At 50.3% G+C, this 24944-nt stretch overlaps 1 protein-coding gene across 3 annotated transcripts in view; it reads right to left on the reverse strand.

Annotated features, from left to right (window-relative positions):
* The window catches only part of LOC138570308 (cytosolic phospholipase A2 gamma-like), a 642279-nt gene that overhangs the window by 257924 nt on the left and 359411 nt on the right, over window positions 1-24944 (reverse strand). For all 3 annotated transcript variants that reach the window (XM_069649085.1, XM_069649084.1, XM_069649086.1), the window contains exon 7: window positions 23586-23703. In XM_069649085.1, the coding sequence (XP_069505186.1) occupies window positions 23586-23703 (118 nt within the window). The remainder of the gene's footprint in view (window positions 1-23585; window positions 23704-24944) is intronic.

Consider the following 24944-nt stretch of genomic DNA (forward strand, 5'->3'; position numbering starts at 1 on the left):
ATGGGTACGTGGAGAGTAAGTTCAGAGCTGAAATATTTCCTCAGAACCAGGGTTATTTTCACATAACTGGGTTATATTGACAACAGGATTGGGAATTAAAGTGCGTCACATGAATAACCAAGGGTATTTTACAAATAACTGGGGTTATTTCATGAACAATTGGGGTTATTTGTAGTGCATTTCTATTATCGAGGTTATACTAACCCCGGTTATGGTAAAACATTCTTTTTAATAAGAGTAAACAAAATGTTATTATTAATACAAAAAAGTGGAATGTTATAGCTACAGTGAGGTGGAGTACTGGGTGTGGCCAAATACTATGGCTATTGGGTTACTTTAAGGAACCAAATGGTGAAATATGGAAAGTGTACATGTCCGTAAGTATCGGGGTATCTGGATCTCTCTCCCCCACTCTGCCCCCCCTCTCCCTCTCCCCACTCGTCTCTCCTCTAGAGACCGCAAAGGGTTTCACAGGTTCTCCATCAGCAGGCGTCCTGGTGTTCCGTACGCTTTTCTGCACATCCGTTTGCTCCACCTTGCACCGGTCTGCCTCCTCTAAACACACTTCCCAGTACGAGGTCTCTCTGCCTCTGCCACTCTGCAGTGACTCAGTCTCTATTCACCAGTGTGGGATGTGTCTCTATGTCTGACCCAGGAAAAGGGCGGTTTCTATCTTCACTCTCTCTGGAGTCAAGGATAGTACACCACGGTAGCCAGCTTGCCTTTCTGCCTGCATTATCAATGCGGGAGGCCCCCCGTATACTACTGACATCTGTAGCTCTGCACGACAGCTGTAACTCCCGGTCTTATGATTGCCCTTATAGAGGGATTTGAGTTGAAAACGGCCAGGGCATTTCCCCTTCGTTGTCCTTCCAGGTCTCACCGCTTTTCTTCTCCCTTTGTACTGTTGGTTTGGTGTAGCTATCTCCTCGTGCATTTGGCCTTGCTCAAAATGTGCTTTCATGCTCCACCTTTTATTCCTGTGGGAAGGTCAAGGGTCGTCAGGTGTGCATGGTAATTGTCAATAGCCCAACTCTGCCTGACCCTTGTGTTGGACATGTCAGGTAAATGGCCCTGGTGTTAGTCTTTGTCTGTTACTGTGTAAGAAAGCGTTTGTGTGGGAAAATGGGGGGTGGGTAGAGCTTCTAAATATCCTACAGGGTAGGATGGGGAAAAGGTGTTGCAAGGAACGGGGTACTGCATCTCAACCTTCAGTGTCCCACTTCCACTCCCTGAAGACCCCTCGCCCAGGTGATCCACTGGTCGACCCCATCTTAGTCATTTCTGCTAAGTATGATATGATATGATAGGTTATTTATAATGCGCTTAATACCCAGAGGTTTCTAAGCGCGGATCCGGGGATCGAACCTGTGTTGCTCAGTGTCGTCTTGCTTCCAAGGCGAGCACGTTGCCCCTGAGCTATCCTCCTGAGATAATTTAGTAGATAGCCTTTCATTATTGTCTCCCTCATTGCAAGTTTGCAAACAGGATTTTCTCAATGTATTGACATATCTTGCACAGAAAGGGCACAGGGTCCCTAAATGAAATCTTCAACCTTCATTTGCATCTTTTATGTGAGTCACAAGGTTTCAGCGGGGAAGAAGCATCTAGATAAAAGGTACAAATAAAGTCATTCAGCAAGATCCCGACCCCAAATACAATAGCAAATGATCAAACCCCTTCCATTGTCAGCCGAGTCATTAGTCTGAATTAAGAAAGAAATGTCCAAAGGCCCAACTCCAATTCTTTCTACTGAATGATCAGAAATATTTACACTATATACTGATGAATGCGAAAGTTTTGATCTGTGGAGTACTGACTCATGAAATCCATGGTTATAAACACCGCCCTATTGCCTAGTACAGTGCCGCATTAGGTCCTGTGGTGGCAGGTTTACCATCCATTTCACGTGCCGTGGTGACTAGTGCACGGTTAGTTGAAAAGGCTGACACTTTGTTTCCGTCTCTGTAGCATTGTCTCACGCTGTCCTAGCATCAATTCTGAAAGGCAGAGCCCTGCACGTATCAAGTTTGTGTCCGACTAAATATGCAAGTTTATTGATCTCTGCTGCCAATGCAACGGTTAACCACTGTTACATTGAGAATCCTGTCTTTTTGCGTCCAACTCCCTCATGATCTTCTATTGGTGATGGAAAGCCTCATGCCTCCCAGAGTGGACTTACTGTCTGCACATCTCCAAAACCCTGAGCCGATTGCATCTGTTGGTAGTTCCTGTTCTCTTGACACTTTTGGCAAAGTTTCATTGGGTTATGCAGTTTGTCTATGACATGAACATGTGGAGCCATGCATTCTGCTCGAGTGGCTATATTCATCGTTCTTACCGGTGCATAATTGATACCGATTGTGTGATGCCTTTGGCGTAGATCACGTGTGGGAACATTGTGTAGGCAGCGTAGCTATTTAGCATCAGCAGCTACTACTATTTTAAATGTGCTTATGTCTCAGACTTGTTGGAAGCGCTATTGTTCCTCTCTGTAAGGGACACGATAGGTCTTACTCAGTGGTCACACAATGTATCGCTCTTGCTGACAATGCTGCATGAACTGCGGTCACAGAGGCACAAAAAACAACTGGCTCTTAAAATGCCATTTCGCAAGGTCAGGTGAACAGTCACCGATTGCAACTCTTTCCAGTTAACTAGAATCTGAAGCAACTCTTTCCAGTCAACTAGAATCTGAAAAGGAACATTGGTGCAAAATGGACAGTTATTTTCCGATTTCATTTGATGATTTCCAGATGGCTGCCTGGTCGCACCCAGACTGATTCTCTTCTCTCCCCTGATTGGTGCGTTCTGGAAAAGGGGCCACGATTACTGTGGTCAACAAGTACCTACAGAAGTCCAGAACTATTGCAGTAACTATCTGACCGGTGCAGAAATAATGCTGGCAATTCCGGCTCTGGCATTTATTCTGGACTGGCACACTTCAGGTTTGCCAGTGAGGCCACAGATCTCCCAGAAGGCCTGCCCTGCCAGGCGTGCAAGCCCCTATTGGCAAACGGATGCATGAATCACTGACATGGGTACTAACGGTACCAGTGATTCAGGAAACCCCATTCCATTGAGTCCTACAGCAATGGGGACTTACCAGCACTCTGCCGCCCGTAATGTCCCAGTAATACCGGAATAGCGGGTGGCAGAGACGGTAACCTTTGCCTTCTGCACATCCAGCACTGGAAGGGCTGTTCTTGGATATGCACATGGACTTCGTGAATACTGCTGGTGTGTAGTGACGTCGATCTCTGAGTGCGTAGAGGTGTACCCATGTCGAAGGGCAGACTCTTCCTACAGTTATCAACAGTGACAGAGGTATGCATTTCACTGGGCAGGCAGCTAGAGATGCATGCAGGGCTTGGACCATCCCCCAGCATTCTCACTGTGCATATCATGCCCAGTCGACTGGAGCAGTAGAACTCAATTCTTTTTGTCCGAAGTAAGCAAACAGACTGGCTTTTGGCTGCTCAACGCCCTACAGTTGGTTACGCTGAATAAGTCCACTATTCCTAGTAAGAAGCATGGGGTGTCGGCATGCAAGATTGTGACTGGACATCCTTGGCCTATGGACACTGGAAGAGGACTCTGTAATGAAATACTGCAAGTCCCTTTTGTGGTCTTTCCAATCATTCTATTGGCAGGTCAAGGAAACCCTGCCGGAACCTGCTGAAGGACCCTTCGCCCGGGTCTGCCTGCAAGAGCTGGAGACATGTTCCAGACCCTGCTCACCACTGAAGTGCAGGGGCACCCTTTGTGGTTCAAGTGACAGATTCCACAAAAAGCCTTAATGCTGACTGCCACATCTTCAAAGGCCTCTTCTTCAGTCATTCACATCTAAATCCCATCCTGCATGCAGCACTAGTGTGGCTTGCACCCCCCTGCGTGGAGGTGGACATGTCCGCTAATGGCCCAGCAGCCCTCACCATGGCAGGCCAGAGGGAAGCTAGGGCTTCAGTGAGGGCTGTGGGCTGTTACCAGTTATGTCTGCACCTGCCCCCCATACCACCCCTCCAGGCATGAAAGCCATTTGCACCCCAGGATTTACCAGGGTGCCGGTGCATTGGGGGGTTTTCGGCAGGAGATTGGCTTTCCTGATGAAAAGAAACTATGAAAAGATGGCCACCATTTATTGAAAAGGGACAATGGTTGTTATGGGTGACCCTCCAATGTGCATTGCCCCTTTAAGGGGATGTATCCCTCCCATGTGTATTGCCCTTTTAAGATGGGCCATGACTATGTCATGGCCCAAGCTAATAAAAGGAGCTCCTGCAGGCACGTGCGGCAGAACGGCTACAGACTCCCAAAGAGGAACGACTGAGTCCTTGTCTCATTATTGATGTAGGCCCCAGGCCTACACGTGGAGGCACAGGCCTGCATGCCCTGATGCCGTGGGACCCGCATGCCAGGATGGTGGCCGAGGTCCGCACGGTCTGGGGCCTGGCAGGCTGTGCCCCACCCCGATGGCGTTGATGTCCATACCGCCTAGGGGCCTGCCGGATGTCCAGGGCAGGCCCTAACCCCCACACATAGTGGACCTGTTATGTGCTCAAAGGAAGAGCACCCAGGGGCGCCTGCTGGATGTCCATGGCATGCGACCCCCAACAATGGCGACGAGGGCGAGTCCACGTGCTCCCCCCTGCTGACAGTGAGTAGTGGGGGGAAAGAGGAACGTTCGACCCCACTGCGGGTACAGCGCGGCCTGCGCCACACTGCCACGGCGTGGGCAGTGTGTGCCCGGGCTGCCCTGCGGTGGGGCGCACACCCGCGGCGTTCTGCCGCAAACAAGATGAAGGAGAGGTGCGAGGGAGCCCTGACATGCCTCGCCCCGGCTACGGCCCTCAGTGATGGAGGTGGTCGTGCGGCCGTGATTGGAGCATGGTGGACCCCATGCAGTGTCTTCTGCAGGGATGAAGCTGCGAGTGGCCACTGCCGCGAAGGAGGAGGACAGCGAAGTGTGCTGCCCTGGCCCCGGAGAGAGAAGATGGGTGCGGGCCGTCCCAGCGTTTTCCCTCCTGGCCGCGGCCCTCAGAAAAGAGGGTGCTCGTGCAGCCGGGATTCTAGCCATCCTGCCCCTGCCGCATTGGCGGTGATGGGGAAAGGCGGACAGTGATTCCCGGCGGCATCCGGTTTGCGGGGCCGCCGTGTCACGCCGGCGCATCTGCCATGGCAGAAAGGTGCCGTGCCGGGGCCCTGTTGTCGTTCTGGTCCCGGCAACAGAGGAGACTGCTCCGATCGGGAGCGAACATGAAGAGGAGGCGGCGGAGGTGCTGCCACAACAGTGTGGTACCCCGCCCGGGTGAACCATGCTGCTATCCCTGGCGGTACCTCCCGCCGGTAGATAAAGAAGTAACAAGCGTTATTCGCCGCTTTGGGGAAAGCTGTGCTGGCCCCGCCCCTTCCCCGCAAGGAAGTGAAATGGCCACTGCGGCGACTGAAGGCAGGGTGAAGATGCCTCTGTGCAGCCAAAGGCAGGGGGCGGAGAAGCCCTGTTGGTGGACGCCCTGGCCGCGGCCCACTGCAATGAGGGTGCTCGTGCGGCCAGGGGGGAACCAACCTGCACACCCCTGCAGTGTCCGCTGCAACAAGAGAAAGAAAAAAGCGGCCGTTTGAGATCCTGAGCCGGCGATCGTGAACATTAAAATTGCTCCAAGGTCGAACTGGTGAGGAGGAGAGGTCCCTGTATAGGGCCCGGGCCAATGGCGGTGAGGAGTACTGTGCTCCATGTCGGGGAAACGAAAATCATCGTTGAGACAGCCCAGATGTCTGAAATCACTCAGTGCAGGCAGCCCCAGCGGTGATCCTGCCCGCCCCCCCTGAGGCGGTGAATGTTGAAGGGCTCCAAGACAGAGCGGAGTGTTATGATGGCGCTCCATAAAGGCACTCCTGGTGTGTACCCGGGCCAGGAGGCGGTGACTGTGGGCACATGGAATATGATAAAGATGTCCCTCTACAGAGGAGCCCAGGTCAGATAGCAAAAGGGCCCTCATCATGATCCTGGGCCTGATGGGGAGGGCCAGGAGGTGCCCCTGCATGGAGCGGCAGCAGGACAGGTCTGCCATGACCCCAGGCCGATGGGCAGTTAACGGGAAGCACAGTGCCCCCATCCAGAGAGAGACACGTCACCCAACGCAGTCCCAGCGAGGTCCCAGGATGACCGGTGGTAATGCAGATAGCAACTGCAGCCCAGAGGCGCCCCAGCAGCCGATCCCAAGTGGCAACCCGTGGCAAGGCACAAGACACAAAGCGGAGCTACGGCACCAGCACCTACAAGAACCACAACACCTCAACAAGGGGACTTCCACCATCATGGTCGCCGAGGCTCCGATCCAGGACGTTAGAACGCCCTGCGCACTACACCGGAACAAGAGTACCATGGAGAAACAGGAAACCCTAACATGGAAGACATATGCCCCCCCCCCCTACAAGTGGCTTCGACACACTGCCACAAAGGTCCCCTACTAGACCATCTGAGGACCAAGGAGCTGGTGACCCTGTCTGCCTGCCGACATCACCCGGCGTGCCATCAGGTCAAATGACCAGACCATCGTGGGTTTGGGGAGATGCCTACCGCCCCCTGAGTCCAACCACCATGGGGTCTGACCAGCGAGCACGGGTGATCCTGTCACTCCATTGAGGAAGTGGCGCACTGGGCAGGTCGGGATTGTTCCGCTCAATCCAGAGGGATGAGAGCGATCACCTACGCCATGTCGACACTGGCTGAGGGGCAGAATTCATCCACCAGCACCCCAACATGGTTCCAAGCACAGTGCACCTGAATGCGCTGCACTCTGCACGTCAGGTCCCTCATCACTTGTGCAGTGCCCGGGGTACTACACGGAATCGGCGAATGACTCTGTGCAGCAAGGACCGCCCTGTGCAGTTGAAGTAGGGCATCGACTCAGCACTCACCATGACCAACGTGAGACTCTCAACCGCACGCCCTACGGTGCACAGTGATGAGTGTCGGGACAGCCGGCGTTCCGGATACCGCAGGGCCAAACAAAATGTGGGACCCCAATTCGAGAGGGTGGCTCCCTCCCGCACCGGTGATGCCAATCTAACCCAGCGTTGCCAGCCAGACAAGGCCGGGTGCACTGTAACAGCAAGCAATAAAGAAGGCCAACCTGCAAAGAGGTGGTTGTCTCCTGGCCTAGTGCAAGCTGAATGTGAGCCACCCTGCCTGCCAAACTGGTGGCCCCAACTGCGGTTCACCAGGAACACCCTGCAGGCCATGCCATCGAAAGACCAGACTAGGCTGGGTGTGGGGGGGGGATAAAAGGAAATACCTGCAGGACCCCAGAGGTCAGACAAAGTGTGTTTGATCAGTGATCCAGGCGGCCCTGGACACCAAACCCAGGAGACAGGGCATCAGGCTGGAAATGGGTTACAGCTCGGCATGAGTGCTTGTGCGCCCTTCTGCGCCTGTGATGGAAGGAAACACTCCGGACTGGGGAACATCGCTGTAGAAGGGGCAAATGATGTCCCGCCACCCCATGCCCCACCAACAGCACAGGGAGAAGCGTGGATGCTTGGTGACCAATGTCCCGCTGCCCTGACCTGAACATCAGGGAACTATGCCGATGTGGCCCCTGGCACCCATCAGGTGCGGCTTTGCCGGCCAGGAACTGTACCGTCACTGGACCTGGACTCAGTAAGTGACTCCTGAACAGACGCTGAGAGAAGACGAACTGGTGTCCTGCGGTAAACCTGCAAATGATTAATGAGGACTCTGTAACCCTGTGTGTTTGCTGCAGTAAACCTGCATAGTAATCACATGCTTAGAGTGGTCTCAGGAAATAACCATAAGGTGAAGTGGTGGCCCCGCAGTTGTGGGGTGTGCGTAGAGCCGGCCGACGACCTTGGCGCTGTGTCAGCAGTTGCACCTCTGAACCCCAGGTTAATAAAGGGTCTTGTAAATTGTGGGGTAGCTGCCCACACTCCATCGGCGGCTCACCCACCGCGACTGTTATGCGTGGAGTGGGTTTTAGAATTGGTTAGCATGTGTTATGTTTATAACTATTTTCAGTTAGTTAGGTATGTGGTAGTGTTATGTTTTTAGTATTTGGTCAACCCCGCAAGGCGTGAAGTGAGAAGCAGTGTGTCGTTCTGTAATAGGTGGGACTCATGTATGTGTTAGCCACGTTGGTTTGTTGGTTATGAAAAAGGAGGAGTGTTATGGGTGACCCTCCAATGTGCATTGCCCCTTTAAGGGGATGTGTCCCTCCCACGTGCATTGCCCTTTTAAGATGGGCCATGACTACGTCATGCCATAGCCCAAGCTAATAAAAGGTGCTCCTGCAGGCACGTGCGGCAGAGCGGCTGCAGACTCCCAAAGAGTAACGACTGAGTCCGTGTCTCATTATTGATGTAGGCCGCAGGCCCGCATGCCCTGATGCCGTGGGACCCGCATGCCAGGATGGCGGCCGAGGTCCGCACGGTCAGGGGCCTGGCAGGCTGTGCCCCACCCCGATGGCGGTGATGTCCATACTGCCTAGGGGCCTGCCGGATGTCCAGGGCAGGCCCCAACCCCCACACATAGTGGGCCTGTGATGTGCTCAAAGGAAGAGCACCCAGGGGCGCCTGCCGGATGTCCATGGCAGGCGACCCCCAAAATGGTGGTGGTGCGATTATATATTCAAAAGTAATGGAAAACATGGCCACGGTAATTTGAAAAGGGGCGTCCCTTAATGGCGGTGGTGTCGTGACATAAAAAATGATAACACATGGCCGCTGCCGTCCTTTTTTGTTATGAGGGAACGTGTGATCCTCGCCATTTCTGTTGCTCGCGTTGAACAGGGCCATTTTAAATAGACAGCCTGTCGAGGGCCAGTGGCTTGTGAATGCACTCCGGGGGTGCAACACTTCATGCACACGAGCCCACATTTTTATGGACGTATTTGGGGTAAGCTTATGAATAAGTGCATTGAACTAAACGACTGTGACGTTGCAGCTGGAAGTCATTTATCACACAGAATAAGGACATGCTCTGTAGGGAGCGTGGTTGCAGTCGGGTGACCTAGGCATGCCCCCAGGACCCTCTATGTCCACAGTGAGGAGGGGGTTCACTTCCTGGCTGCACTCTGGACCGGGAGGAGGGTGGATAAGGCTGGGGGGGGGAGGTAAGAAATCTGTGCATTACTCCAACATAGGCTTGTATTTGCAGAAGCTGAACGCGTGGTGCTTTTTGTTGGTATAACTAAGGTGTAGGTGCACAAGAGTCCTCATAAAAGCGAGGGGGGGCTGTGTGTGCCGTTACCTACTGTGCGTGCATGAGAACAAACACTTAGCAGTATAAGAGAATGCGGCCACCTTGCTCACACTGGCAAGGGGTGCCACATGGCGAGATTAAAGAGGGTGCACGTGTGACTAGCAGTCCAACTTCTGAAAGTGGGCGAGAACGTAGCTGAACGTGTCACAACAAACACTCTCTGATATATAACACCAGGAAATGCACACAGAGGCTGCAAGATCAGCGCTCCTTTAGTGGGAATCACAAGTAGGCTTTCAAATGAGCTGAGCATTATGGGAAATGTTCTTCACAATAAAGATGGACTGGCGAGTAGCCTATAGAGCACTTTACATGTAAAGTGCTCACAGAACAACTTCAGCACGAGCGTAAGCCGAGTGCCCCCTTGGCATCAGAGGGGGGGCTTTAATGAAAGACATGGAGCACTTTGAAGGAATTGTTGGTGTGTTGGAAGTGTAGGTGTGTAGGAAGTGTAGGTGTGTTGGAAGGGTGGGTGTGTTGAAAGTGTAGGTGTGTTGGAAGTGTAGGTGTGTTGGGAGTGTAGGTGTATTGGAAGGGTGGGTGTGTTGAAAGTGTAGGTGTGTTGGAAGTGTAGGTGTGTTGGGAGTGTAGGTGTGTTGGAAGTGTAGGTGTGTTGGAAGTGTAGGTGTGTTGGGAGTGTAGGTGTGTTGGGAGTGTAGGTGTGTTGGAAGGGTGGGTGTGTTGGAAGGGTGGGTGTGTTGGAAGGGTGGGTGTGTTGGGAGTGTGGTTGTGTTGGGAGTGTAGGTGTGTTGGGAGTGTGGGTGTGTTGGGAGTGTGGGTGTGTTGGAAGGGTGAGTGTGTTGGAAGTGTAGGTGTGTTGGAAGTGTAGGTGTGTTGGGAGTGTAGGTGTGTTGGGAGTGTAGGTGTGTTGGAAGTGTAGGTGTGTTGGGAGTGTAGGTGTGTTGGGAGTGTAGGTGTGTTGGAAGGGTGGGTGTGTTGGAAGGGTGGGTGTGTTGGAAGGGTGGGTGTGTTGGAAGGGTGGGTGTGTTGGGAGTGTAGGTGTGTTGGGAGTGTAGGTGTGTTGGAAGGGTGGGTGTGTTGGAAGGGTAGGTGTGTTGGGAGTGTAGGTGTGTTGGGAGTGTAGGTGTGTTGGAAGTGTAGGTGTGTTGGGAGTGTAGGTGTGTTGGGAGTGTAGGTGTGTTGGAAGGGTGGGTGTGTTGGAAGTGTAGGTGTGTTGGGAGTGTAGGTGTGTTGGGAGTGTAGGTGTGTTGGAAGGGTGGGTGTGTTGGAAGGGTGGGTGTGTTGGGAGTGTAGGTGTGTTGGGAGTGTAGGTGTGTTGGAAGGGTGGGTGTGTTGGAAGTGTAGGTGTGTTGAAAGTGTAGGTGTGTTGGGAGTGTAGGTGTGTTGGAAGTGTAGGTGTGTTGGAAGTGTAGGTGTGTTGGGAGTGTGGGTGTGTTGGAAGGGTGGGTGTGTTGGAAGGGTGGGTGTGTTGGAAGGGTGGGTGTGTTGGGAGTGTAGGTGTGTTGGAAGGGTGGGTGTGTTGGAAGTGTAGGTGTGTTGGGAGTGTAGGTGTGTTGGGAGTGTAGGTGTGTTGGAAGGGTGGGTGTGTTGGAAGTGTAGGTGTGTTGGCAGTGTAGGTGTGTTGGGAGTGTGTGTGGTGCAGCCAGTCGTAGGAACGGATCTGGACAGGTGTTTGGAGGGTTGATTGGTAGTAGAAGTGGGGTTAGATGTAAGGGGTGAGCATTTTCTGTGATCTGATGCTGAGGGGGGGGGCAATCATGTTTTAATGATGGTTCCCTGCTGTGGCCAGGTGCACACATTATTTCCAGGGTATCACGTATTTGTGCAGCAGTGGTACAGAGGTTTGCGATTGGAGACCGGGGATTGTTGGAGTATTTTAAGAATAGAGGGATGAAGAAATAGGTCGCTTTAAGGAGAGCGGTCTAACTGTTTTTAATGATGGCCAATAATCTATTATCTGCAGGTTTAAATAAAAGGAGTACATCGCTGTAGTGTTCAGATCACATGGGAATGGTGGAGCGCTTGTGTGGCGATGAACTCCTGCACACATTGATATTAGAGTCTGAGGTTGGTATGGGGGTGCCAGTGGGAGTTCTAACCTCTTACACCTCACCATAGAAATGACAGAAGTTCCCAATGGATCCAAGTCCCGTTAAATCATGGGTTTCTGCCAGCCATGAGCTTTTCTGCTTCTGGACTCATTATTTGGTAATGCAGCTGCTTAGATCCCTCCTCAGATAGTGCACTAGGTCTTAATGCTGTTGATGGCAGTTGGCAACTTTTTCCAACCACCCGACGGTTTTTCTTCACTGAGAATTGTAAACGTTGTAGTGCCTTCACATGAGCAGCAGATGGTGCTGTGGTGCGTATTATGCGTATTATGCGTATTATGCACGTTGAACCCTTGGAAGTGAACTGCTCACTTAGAATGTTGTGATTGGCGTGGTCTCGTTTAGTTTTTAGGTATTTACCAGGCTTTTCATCGATGCTTTGCACGTGGAGGGGAAGGAGATGTCAACCCTTGCACACCGCGGCCCCGTTTGAAGGTAAGAGGTCAGGGGCTGAGTGCAAAGTTTCCTCAGGTGCATCGCTCCAGGGACAGAGATGGTGATTGGTTAATCCGCCTCTTCAGGGCCTGTGCAGAGCACTGCTGTGGCTTCAGTCAGTGGTGGACAGGGCGCTGCACACTCGTCCCAGGGAGCTAGGGTCCTGCTCACTCATCCCAGGGAGATGGGGCCCATCACAGGGAGATAGTGCCCTGCACACTCATCCTCGGGAGATAGGGCCCTGCACACTCATCCCAGGGAGATGGGGCCCTGCTCACTCCTCCCAGGGAGATAGGGCCTTGCACACTCATCCCAGGGAGATGGGGCCCTGCTCATTCGTCCCGGGTGACAGGGCCCTGCTCACTCGTCCCAGGGCGCTATGGCTCTGCTCACTTGTCCCGAGGAGATAGGGCCCTGTTCACTCATCCCAGGGATATTGGGCCCATCACATGGAGATAAGGCCCTGCTCATTCGTCCCGGGGCGATAGAGCCCTGCTCACTCGACCCGGGGTGCTAGAGCCCTGCTCACTCGTCCCAGAGAGATAGGGCCCTGCTCACTCGACCCGGGGTGCTAGAGCCCTGCTCACTCATCCCAGGGAGATGGGGCCCTGCTCACTCATCACAGGGAGATCGAGCCCTGCACACTCATCCCAGGGAGATCGAGCCCTGCACACTCATCCCAGGGAGATCGGGCCCTGCACATTCATCCTGGGGAGATGGGGCCCTGCACACACCTCTACTAAACTTTCTCTCCCTCATTCTAAAATGATACACTGTCACTGATCTGACATAACCGCCTCCCCTCTCCTACAGCCTTCTACTCAATCCCCTCACCTGCACCTCCATCTACAATCGTTACTCTCACTCAGCACCCACTCCCTACTTCTGTCGACCACTCTTCCCCAACTACTACAGCCAGTCTCACAAATACCCTCTCACTCACTGCCCCACTCTCACACACTGGTAGCACTCTCCCTCACAAATATTTCCCCTGCACCCTGCTCCTCAGCACTCCACTTCCCCGTCCATCCTCTGCTTGGTGTCTCGGTTCACCTCCTTCCCTCACCACCACAACCCACACTCAGCCTTTCACTTGCTTCTGTGTGCCTTATCTTTCTAATCCTAGCACCTTCCATCGGTTCCAGCACTCATCTCACCTTGTGAGCCAATTTATACCTCTTTCCCACAGTAGCTTTGTTAGGCAGGTAACAAAAAGCCTTTAAGCCCTTACCCCTTTTCAAATACATTTTTAACAGTTTCTGATGACCGATGTGCTGTTTCTATGTCTTGTGAGTTTGAAAGGTTTTTTCTTCAATTTCCACAGTGAGTCATTAGCTTTTTTGGGCTCTGGGAACTGTCTGGTTGTAGTGTTGGTTCACTATCAGTAATATTTTCAGTATTTTGGGTTTCCTCTCTCCCCCAACACCTGGACTCCCACAATTGAGGATACAAGTCGGCATCCCAATGTATCAAAATGATTTGCGACAGTGGTGCAGGGTTGCATTCTCCCTAGGCCATTAGATCATCGGTTTGCCCGGAACCATCACAGTACGTTGGCATTTCCGATCTACTGCTCTGGTAGTGTGGATGGACAGACAAAGGACACTTGTAGCTTCCTCTATTCCAGGGAGCAGGTCTGGCAGACACTATGGGCTTGTTGACGGTCACATTTCTGGCAGACACTATGGGCCTGTTGACGCTCACATTTCTGGCAGACACTATGGGCCTGTTGACGCTCACATTTCTGCCAGACACTATGGGCCTGTTGACGCTCACATTTCTGGCAGACACTATGGGCTTGACGCTCACATTTCTGGCAGACACTATGGGCTTGTTGACGCTCACATTTCTGGCAGACACTATGGGCTTGTTGACTCTCACATTTCTGGCAGACACTATGGGCTTGTTGACTCTCACATTTCTGGCAGACACTATGGGCTTGTTGATGCTCACATTTCTGGCAGACACTATGGGCCTGTTGACGCTCACATTTCTGGCAGACACTATGGGCCTGTTGACGCTCACATTTCTGGCAGACACTATGGGCCTGTTGATGCTCACATTTCTGGCAGACACTATGCGCCTGTTGACGCTCACATTTCTGGCAGACACTATGGGCTTGACGCTCACATTTCTGGCAGACACTATGGGCTTGTTGACGCTCACATTTCTGGCAGACACTATGGGCTTGACGCTCACATTTCTGGCAGACACTATGGGCTTGTTGATCGCTCACATTTCTGGCAGACACTATGGGCTTGTTGACGCTCACATTTCTGGCAGACACTATGGGCCTGTTGACGCTCACATTCTGGGACTGATTCATTCTTCTTGCCGGCCAGGAACCGGGAGCCTGATGCTGCCAGGCACCCGTTTCCTTGATTCTAGTCTCAGCCTGGTTATATCCTCCCCCACCCCAGCCATATTGCCTGATCACTAATATAAAAATCCCAAATACTTGTATTTTGGAATTCAATGCCCTCAGGTTTGTCATTAGCTAGACACTGGTTGAAACCGGATAGGAGCAGGGAAATCTTTTTTGAGCAAAACATTAAGCTTTACTCATGACCAGAAGCCCCATGGCTGCAGTCCTGAACTGGGATTTCTAGGGAGAGGCGATTCTCAAGCAATTTCAAGTCCCCCACCAAGCTTCATACAGCAACCTGTATGAGCAAGTCTTTTTGACTTCTATAAATCACAAAAAACAAGGGGGGGTCCTGGGAGTCCCTCTGCCAGACATGAGTCCTCGTTACGAGAGTCTTACCCAGAATCTTTAGCTCACTATCTTTTACAGGGGAGAAATATTCAAAACATATCAGTCTTTGTCCTCCCCTGGGGCAGTCCAGCGCCAAAATTCTAGGTAATTTTCCTCTGAACAAGAGTACCAACAGCAACCCCAGACACGTGTTTCAGTCTGGTTGGACCTCATCAGTAGGGTGAAGCCCAAATCCAAGTGCAACTGTTGATATGATTCTAGCCTTGCCGCCCTAAATGCAAGTGTAGTGCAGTTGAGAGGAAGTGGAGGGTATCAGGGGCACACCCCCTGAGAAACTGGCCTGCCACCTGCTCCAAAGGCAGTACAGACTCTGTCCTCTCCAAGAAGAGAGCTTACATCCAAGCCTTCATCTCTGCGGCATCTAACAACTCGGCCGAAATCTTCAAAATCTGCAATGAGCTGGCCAATCCTGCTGCAGCCTCTACCTCGCCTCTTCTCTCCCAAGCCCTCTGCACAGCCCTGGCTCATCACTCCTCTTCCTCCCCCTCCTCTTCCTCCCCCTCTTCCCCTCCCCCCTCTACTCCACCCTGTAGCCATCACTCCACTTCCTTTCTCTTGTTCACCCTAGACAGTGTTTCTAGACTAGTCCGATCTATGAAAGTCTCATCAAAGCAGGTTCTCCCCTGCTCATCCAGATCCATCAGGGACCACATCGACACCCTTGGCCGATTTTTACAATCACTCCTTTGCCACAGGGGCCTACCCTTCCCCTTAAGCACTCCCTTGTGCACCCCCTTCTAAAGAAGCCCTCTGCTGAACCTTCCTCTCTGGTTAACTATCTCCCAATCTCCATCACTCCTTCCCTGGGCAAACTCTTGGAAAAGGTGGCCATCTCCCAGCTTGATCTGCACACAGAATCTGTTGGTTGCCTCCACAACCACCAGTCTGGCTTCAGAGCTGCCAGAAGAACAGAAACTGCTCTGCTGAACACCCGTGAAGACCTTCTCTCTAACCTTGACTCTAACCTTCTGTCCTCATTCTCCTCGATCTTTCTTCTACTTTTGTTTTGGTCAACCATGCCATCCTGCTCAATCACCTCTGTGATAGCCCAGGTATCGCTGATCAGGCTCTGGCCTGGCTGACCTCCTTCCTCACTGACCGACCATCTCAGGTCCAACTGGGTTCTTTACTCTCTTCTATCTCTCCGTCTCTACTTGTGGTGTTCCCCTGGGGTGTAACCTTTCTCCCTGACTTTTCAACCACTACCTGGTACCTCTCGCCCACTGCATCACTACTTTATGCTCCAACTTTCAGTGTTATGCAGATTACACCAGCACCTCTCAGCCGCCGCTTCCCCTTCTCTAATACCAGATTGTCTGCCCGCAATTAAGGAATGCTTTGTTGGCAATGATCTCTGGCTTAATGCCAGTAAGACCGATATCCTTCTCATTGGAACACCAGCTCACGCCTCTCCTCTCTTTCTCTGGCCACCCAGTCTGGGCCCACTTCCTGCTCCTACCTGTGAGGCTAAGAACCTTGGTGTCATCTTCGACTCCACCCTTTCCCTCTCTCCTCACATCGCTGACGTCTCTAAGAAATCAAACCATCAGCTGCACCACCTCTGAGGTATTCTTCCTTTCTTCACTTTCCCCCAGAAGCTCAGTGTCTCCAGCTCTGGTCCTCCCTAGGTTGGACTACTGAAACAGCCCTTTTCTAAATCAGCCTGCCTCTACTTATGCAGAACAGGACTGTGAGACATATCCTTGGACTCAAGCTCCGGGATCGTATCTCTCCAGCTCTGAAATCTCTGCACTGGCTCCCTGTGGCAGCAAAGGTCAAGTCTAAGACCCTTTGCACCGGCCACAAGGCTTGCTGGGGCCTGGGACCGCGCTACCTCCAACTCTCTCTTCCTAAACGTCTCCCTTCTCGAGCTCTCCCCTCATCCACTTCCAACTCTGAGGGTCACACACTTTTCTAAGCAGAGGGTTGGGGGCAGAGCCCTCTTCCGCTGGGGCCTCCCTCTGGAACAGCCTCCCTGCCTCCATCAAACTTCAGCAGAACCACCTCAGATTCTGGAAGCAACTCAAGACCTTCCTTTTCACTTCTGCTTTCCCCTCTTCCTCTCCCATGCTGGTGTCCTGACTACTCCATGCACTGTCACCTGGCTACCCTCTTTACTTGGTCCCAGGTTCCTGCATGCCCTGTTGCCCTTGCACTGTCTCCAGGCTCCCCCAGCACTTATGGTATGTATCTGCAACCCTACAGTCCCTTCTCTCTGCAGTTATGAGCCACCCGATGGCTGCATTTATTGAGTTACCTGCACTTCTCCCCTCCCCCCTCAGCACTTCTCGCCTCCCACTTCCCTGCACTTAAGCGATCTGAATGACAAGGCCTAGTAAAATCGTTGTTTTTGTCCCCCCTCAGTTTCCCCCTCCTTGTCTTGTCACACCTAGAAACACATGTGTACAGGCGCAGTATAAATGCCATATCATATCATATGGCCTGAACAAATGTAACCATGTTTCTGTAGACTTGAAAACATGCACTGGTTACCAATCCAATCTTGCAGCAAAATAAAAGGTGCGCGCATCATAAGATCACTACGTTTGCAAGGCGGCCCCCACATCTGTCAACCGAATCACTGAATATCGTTCCATTGGATCCCTGAAGTGCAAACCCTCCAGCAGCTGAGACCAGTCACCTGAAGAGTGCAGAACTGCAGTGTACCCGTCCCTCTGGATGGCTCAGCTGAGACCAGTCACCTGAAGAGTGCAGAACTGCAGTGTACCCGTCCCTCTGGATGGCTCAGCTGAGACCAGTCACCTGAAGAGTGCAGAACAGCAGCGTGCCCGTCCCTCTGGATGGCTCAGCTGAGACCAGTCACCTAAAGAGTGCAGAACAGCAGCGTGCCCGTCCCTCTGGATGGCTCAGCTGAGACCAGTCACCTGAAGAGTGCAGAACAGCAGCGTGCCCGTCCCTCTGGATGGCTCAGCTGAGACCAGTCACCTGAAGAGTTCAGAACTGCAGCGTACCCGTCCCTCTGGATGGCTCAGCTGAGACCAGTCATCTGAAGAGTGCAGAACGCAGCGTGCCCGTTCCTCTGGATGGCTCAGATGAGACCAGTCACCTAAAGAGTGCAGAACAGCAGCGTGCCCGTCCCTCTGGATGGCTCAGCTGAGACCAGTCACCTGAAGAGTGCAGAACAGCAGCGTGCCCGTCCCTCTGGATGGCTCAGCTGAGACCAGTCACCTGAAGAGTTCAGAACTGCAGTGTACCCGTCCCTCTGGATGGCTCAGCTGAGACCAGTCATCTGAAGAGTGCAGAACGCAGCGTGCCCGTTCCTCTGGATGGCTCAGATGAGACCAGTCACCTAAGAGTTCAGAACTGAGGTGTGCCCGTCCCTCTGGATGGCTCAGCTGAGACCAGTCATCTGAAGAGTGCAGAACTGCAGCGTGCCCGTCCCTCTGGATGGCTCAGATGAGACCAATCACCTAAGAGTGCAGAACTGCAGCGTGCCTGTCCCTCTGGATGGCTCAGCTGAGACCAGTCATCTGAAGACTGCAGAACAGCAGCGTGCCCGTCCCTCTGGATGGCTCAGCTGGGACCAGTCATCTGAAGAGTGCAGAACTGCAGCGTGCCCGTCCCTCTGGATGGCTCAGATGAGACCAGTCACCTAAAGAGTGCAGAACGCAGCGTGCCTGTCCTTCTGGATGGCTCAGATGAGACCAGTCACCTAAAGAGTGCAGAACAGCAGCGTGCCCGTCCCTCTGGATGGCTCAGCTGGGACCAGTCATCTGAAGAGTGCAGAACTGCAGCGTGCCCGTCCCTCTGGATGGCTCAGCTGAGACCAGTCACCTGAAGAGTTCAGAACTGCAGTGTGCCTGTCCCTCTGGATGGCTCAGCTGAGACCAGTCACCTAAGAGTTCAGAACTGCAGCGTGCCCGTCACTCTGGGTGGCTCAGCTGAGACCAGTCACCTAAGAGTTCAGAACTGAGGTGTGCCCGTCCCTCTGGATGGCTCAGCTGAGACCAGTCTCCTGAAGCGTGTAGAACTGCAGTGTGCCCGTCCCTCTGGATGGCTCAGCTGAGACCAGTCACCTAAGAGTGCAGAACTGCAGTGTGCCCGTCCCTCTGGATGGCTCAGCTGAGACCAGTCATCTGAAGAGTGCAGAACTGCAGCGTGCCCGTTCCTCTGGGTGGCTCAGCTGAGACCAGTCACCTAAGAGTTCAGAACTGCAGTGTGCCCGTCCCTATGGCGGGTTCAGCTGAGACCAGTCACCTAACGATTGCAGAACTGCAGCGTGCCCGTCTGTCTGGATGGCTCAGCTGAGACCAGTCACCTAAGAGTTCAGAACTGCAGTGTGCCTGTCCCTCTGGCGGGTTCAGCTGAGACCAGTCACCTAACGATTGCAGAACTGCAGCATGCCCGTCCCTCTGGATGGCTCAGCTGAGACCAGTCACCTAAGAGTTCAGAACTGCAGTGTGCCCGTCCCTCTGGATTATTCAGCTGAGACCAGTCACCTAAGAGTTCAGAACTGCAGTGTGCCTGTCCCTCTGGCGGGTTCAGCTGAGACCAGTCACCTAAAGAGTGCAGAACTGCAGCGTGCCCGTCTGTCTGGATGGCTCAGCTGAGACCAGTCACCTAAGAGTTCAGAACTGCAGTGTGCCCGTCCCTCTGGATGGCCCAGCTGAGACCAGTTACCTAAGAGTTCAGCACTGCAGCGTGCCCGTCCCTCTGGATGGCTCAGCTGAGACCAGTCACCTGAAGAGTGCAGAACTGCAGTGTACCCGTCCCTCTGGATGGCTCAGCTGAGACCAGTCACCTGAAGAGTGCAGAACTGCAGTGTACCCGTCCCTCTGGATGGCTCAGCTGAGACCAGTCACCTGAAGAGTGCAGAACTGCAGTGTACCCGTCCCTCTGGATGGCTCAGCTGAGACCAGTCACCTGAAGAGTGCAGAACGGCAGCGTGCCCGTCCCTCTGGATGGCTCTCCCATAAGAGCTCAGACTGGAGGCCAAACATCGTAAATTCAGGAAATGGTTAGAAACTGTCCTTTGCAAAAGGGCATTTTTGCATATGTATGGAATTCTTCAATGAAAACGAAGCCCAGTAAATGGAACCAAACCTGGTGGGCATGACTTGCACATTGCGATCATAAAAGGTCCTCCCCCAACGTTACAGGAAGATTGATGCTGGAATAAGACATGCTTGTTCTGCAGATTTCTGTTCCCCCAGGAATCTAACCCTAATCTGTGAACATGCATCAAAGTGGAGCTGTGCATTGCCTTTCATTTCTGTAATGTGCAGCTGCACGTAGAGGGCAAGTGTAACTCAGTGTACTTCTTGCAGTCACATGCTTTCTATATAAATACTATTTTGGAGAAAGTGTTTCAATGCACCAGACAAGGAAAATCTGTGCTCCTTCAAAAGCACAAAAAGTATCTTTTAAAGCTATGAAATAGTAATATCGGTGTTAACATAACTCACATTACAGATTGCTACAGGAGAGAAAAGCTAAACCATTCCTCTTCTCCATGCTCTCATCCCTCGAAGGGTTAAACATCATGAAGGTTTAAAGTGAGCATATCTTTGAAAGCTGTTCTTTTGAAGAGAGTTCAGCCATCCGGCAGATCAAAGCCTATGAGAACTGGGTTGAACTCACAAGACATGCGCTTATCTCCAGGAACCTACCCAACACATAGAGACCATTCATTCTGAGGAAAGTCAATGTTCTGCTTCCCGTTCACTTCATTAGGAGGTTTGCCTTTCTCAGAACTCAGCTGCAAACAACGTTGTTCCACTTCGATTTCAACATTTGATATCCATCTCAGCCACACAAAAATATGTGAAAAAGGAATGGGAGACTTCTAGCCCAAGAGACCAGCCAGCTCTGTTTAAAGTGAATAATTGGAATTGGGACCTCCATGTGCAGAATCAATAAGAAACAGAACTGTGTACATTTTAAGTAAATCATAAAGCCAAACACCTGTTTTGCTCATATCCTGGTATTTTGTGAAAGCCAAACCAGTAATCTAGTTAGGGAAACAAGCCTCACAATATGGGTCTAAACATGATTAAAATATATCAATCATAAATAAATGTACATAATTTAATAACATCCATTTATTTTCATGCAATTGATGTAAGAACTATGTCAACAGATGTGGATTTTCTGTCTGATCAGAACAAAATGGTGTCTTAATATTAGGATAGGTTCAGATCCAATATTTTGGTGAAATATGGGTTTGACCGCCCTTGTCAGATGTCTAAATAAGTTGGACCTATCCAAGAAGTGGGTGTTTTTCTCTAGAGTGTCAACTTCTTAAGAGAACCAATGGAAGACTCAACCAATCAAATATCAGAATGCCAGGTGACACGGTGTGTGAAAAAGTAGACAATATAAACTCAATCCCATAAAAATTAGATAGATCTGTGGGATTCTGGAAAGTCGGCAGATGGGAAAACCGTGCCCAGTCACACTGCTGGAGTAGGATAAAACCTGTGAAGGTTTGATCCTATCCAGAAGAAGCCTGAAGCAGAATTATGCCTAAACAGACCAGATTCCATAAGGAAGATAGAAGCCAAAAGGACTTGCTGAATAGGTGACGCTGCTGCATTGATCCGTGAGTTGCCATGCCAGTTCTGCTCACTAAAAGATAAATCCAGAAGCGAGTATAAAAGCCTCAAAACAAATTATATATATGCCCTCAGAAAGGAGTTCTCTGAAGTGGATGGGATGCCAGTGAAGTCACTGAGGGAACAGCTTTATATAACACTAGCCCACTTCACTATCTCACCTGTGCTTGCTAGTCCTAATTATTTCACTGGTAACACCACTAGGTACTTATTTATTGCTAGATCTTCATTATGGATTGAACGATTGCCCACTAGAAGGTCCACCAATTGATCACGATTGGTACATCTGGTCTGAAATATGATTCCCACACTGGCCAGCTGATCTTATTACTTCTTACCACACTAACGTTCTTCCAATAGACCCCAGTCATAGGTGAAACCACTGTGCAAATGTGTCTAGATGCCCAAGGTAAACTCTTTAAATCCTTTGCCACGTATCTTGGGGTCAAACAGGGCTGCATAGTTGCCGAAACATTATTTAAGCTTTATTTGGCAGATTTCCAAGGTTCCACGTCAAGTCCCTTATGCTGTCCAGCAAAAGTAGGAGCATTTAGTTTTAATTGGTTGGCCTACACCGACGATCTGCTCCTACTGGATCATACACCATAGGGTTTGCAGATACTATTAAATGCACAGGAGAATTTGCCAAAAATAATAACTTGAAGCTAAATAATGATAAAAGGAAAATCATGGTTTTCGCAAAAATAATTCTCGGCTGGAAATACATGTCTGGACTTAATAAGTATCTACTTGTTCAAGGTCCTTACCATCAAAATACCGTGGGCTGATGGTGGACACCAGATTGAATTGGAAACCACACGCAATTAGAGCCATTAGTAGTTTCATTGGCAAAGAATGGGTTTTTCTATTGAGACAATATTACTCCTATATCATGCAAGAGTTAAATCCATAATACTACATGGGTCGAAATGTGGGGTTACAAATACCTTCCCCAATTCCAAAGTTTGGAAGCATTGATATTGCGCAAATTGCTGCGTCTTCCACCAGGTGCGTCAGTAGAATATTCTCTTCTTGAATTTGATATAAAAAGTATCACTGCAGATGTACATAGAATAACGATGAGTTATGAAAAAATGACAGCATTAGATAACACAATTGGAGTCCAGTGTTGATAGTATGTCTGGGTAAGATGAGGGCCCACAAAATATGCTAATACCAGGCCCACCCGAGCTCATGGAGGATTTAAAACGTGGTTAAAAAAAAAGATTAAGGCAAGTAGCTTGGAAACAAATATTGTAAATTTGGCAACTCTTAAGTACAGTGGTGTCTATTTAGAGTATCGACTAAATCAAAAATTACCTCCAGCGTATGTTAAAGCCTACCAAGCTCCTAAAGTAATACACACGTATTTGCTTATGAAATTCAATTGCATCTCAACCTGGAAGCTAAAGGGTGCTTTGAATGGGGTACCCAGAGTTAGTGGGTGGTGCCGACTATGTGGCAACGGGGTATTAGAAACACTTAAACACTTATTAGTGGCCTGTGAAAGCCTGCATGGTATGAGAACATCGTACGACAACCTATTCAATGGTGTCAATACTTCTCAATGTTGGGATATATTTATGGAAGGACAGGATATGAATTTTATATATTTTTTATTCTGTTTTATTGGAAACGTGAGGAAATTTTAAACCAACTTTCTGAAGGTGCTTTGTAAATAGAAACATAACACTAGTGTTTCATGATATTGATTGGATGTTCATTTCAATAGTTCACATGTTTTATGTTGTAAAAAAACATTTTTTTTGTTGTTTTAATCAATTTTTCCCAATTTTAATTGTGCAAATTATGATTATTTTTACTGTGAAATGTCTTATCTTATTGTGAAATGTTTTGATATTGTATATACAAAACCAATTTGGTTGCAGGTATGTTAATTAAATAAATAATATTGTTGCGTATGTTGATGTTGAAGGGCGGCATGGGACCAAGAGAGGGGTAGCGCTTGTTGCTAGCCATCAGGCAGCCTACATTTACCTTTGAAACATTTGGAGCAGTAGTTCAATATTTTATTTGGAAAAATGCTTGACCACTTTGAGTTTCAAACATTGATGCTGTCTAAGCGCAATTGGGCTTGTTTTCCTCAATTCTGTTGTGTAGGATGTCAATCATGCCCTTTAAGGATTTCATTTTATAGTTATCAGTGTGTACAGTCCTATATTTTACTACAGGAACTACATCTAATGAGTCATCCATCAGTGTGAGCCCAATAGACTTCCCTTCCTCTTAAGATTTCATGTCAAGTAAATGCTGCGGACCTTGGATACATGGGATCATGCACTATTGACTCATAGATTTTACATCTCTAAACCCCCCCCCCCCTCCCCACCCCGGCGTCATGCCCGTCAGACACAGGCGGTGAACAAGGTCAGGTTGGCAATAGTGCTTAAATCTAGACACTGAAATTCACAAGCACATGTTCCTACCGGGCATGTTCTTTCGGGCAGTCTCAACGTGCTCTTTTTCCACTGCGGCGTAGATTGGATACGGGTTGATGCCTTGCTCGCAAGCTTCTTTGTGGTTTGTTAAGTTCTTTTCATTAATCTAAGAAATTAATAAGAAAAAACAAATCTATTCATCAACATTTTTGGAACAAAATTGAAAATATCATAACATGATGGCTTTGTATATTTAGAAAGATGTCACCCTAATTCTGAAGTGGGTGCATTAAATGGAGTCATACAAAGAAAGCGTAGTGTTTTTACACCTCCAGTTACTGCTCCTTCGTCTCTACAGTGTGTTTAGTTGTATGGCATCACACGATTGTCATGAAGGCATATAACAAATGGATTCCTATGAAATCCACCTCAATACTGCAACTGGGCAAAACAGGCAGATTCCACAGGAATCCATAGCAAGCAAGGGCTAATGCAGGTGGTCCTCTGTGTGCAATGTACCCTCACTATACAACGAGGGCATGTGTGTTCCTGAATGATACTAAAAGTCTCATTCTAAATGAGGTGCAGTGTTAAATTGAGCAATTAAAGCAAGACATAATGCTTCAAAGCCTCCAATAGGCACCCTGAATGATTTTTTAAAATTGAATTGATATTTTATTTCTATCGCGCTCCTACATAAGTGTTTCAGAGCGCGACAAGGCAAGGGAGGGGAACAGGGGAGAACAAAACAACGATGCAACTACGCCCAGTGACATTGAGAACGCGCAAGTGCATGGGGGAGTGGATACGTGTAGGGAAGGAGGAGAAGTGGAAAGTGCGGAGCAAAAGGGGAACAGAATAAATAATAAAGGATAAAAACATCAAAAGTGGGAGAGCAGCCGGCAAGTGGCAAGCGATGAATTTAAGGCAGCAGACAGGGTAGGTCTGATAAGTGCAGGAAGAATAAAGTGGGGGGGCTGTATGGGTACAGATACAGACGCCAGTGCGAGGGGTGGCCCGGAGGCAGTGCGGGAGGGTGGCAGGGTGAGCAGGTACCTGGGCCCAGGGGAAAGAGGGTGGCCAGGTGCACGGTGCCAAGAGAGAACAGATCAGCAGGGGAGAGGAGGAGCGAAGGCAGAAGCAAAGAGGAAGGTCTTGAGGTGCTTCCAGAACCGGAGCTGGTTCTCCTCAAGTTTAGAGTGGCAGGGAGGCTGTTCCCGAGGGAGGCCCCAGCTGAAGACCGATCTACCCCCAACTAATTTCTTTGAAAAATGACTGATCCTGAGGTAGAGGACCGAAGAGCTCGAGAGGAGAGGTATTTGCGGAGGGATAGCTGAAGGTATTTTGGACCCAGGCCCCAGAAAGCCTTGTGGACAGTGCAGAGGGTTTTGAATTTAATTCTTACAT

This window comes from Ambystoma mexicanum, chromosome 2q (genome assembly GCF_040938575.1).
Source record: "Ambystoma mexicanum isolate Mex_15411 chromosome 2q, UKY_AmexF1_1, whole genome shotgun sequence".
NCBI lineage: Eukaryota > Metazoa > Chordata > Amphibia > Caudata > Ambystomatidae > Ambystoma > Ambystoma mexicanum.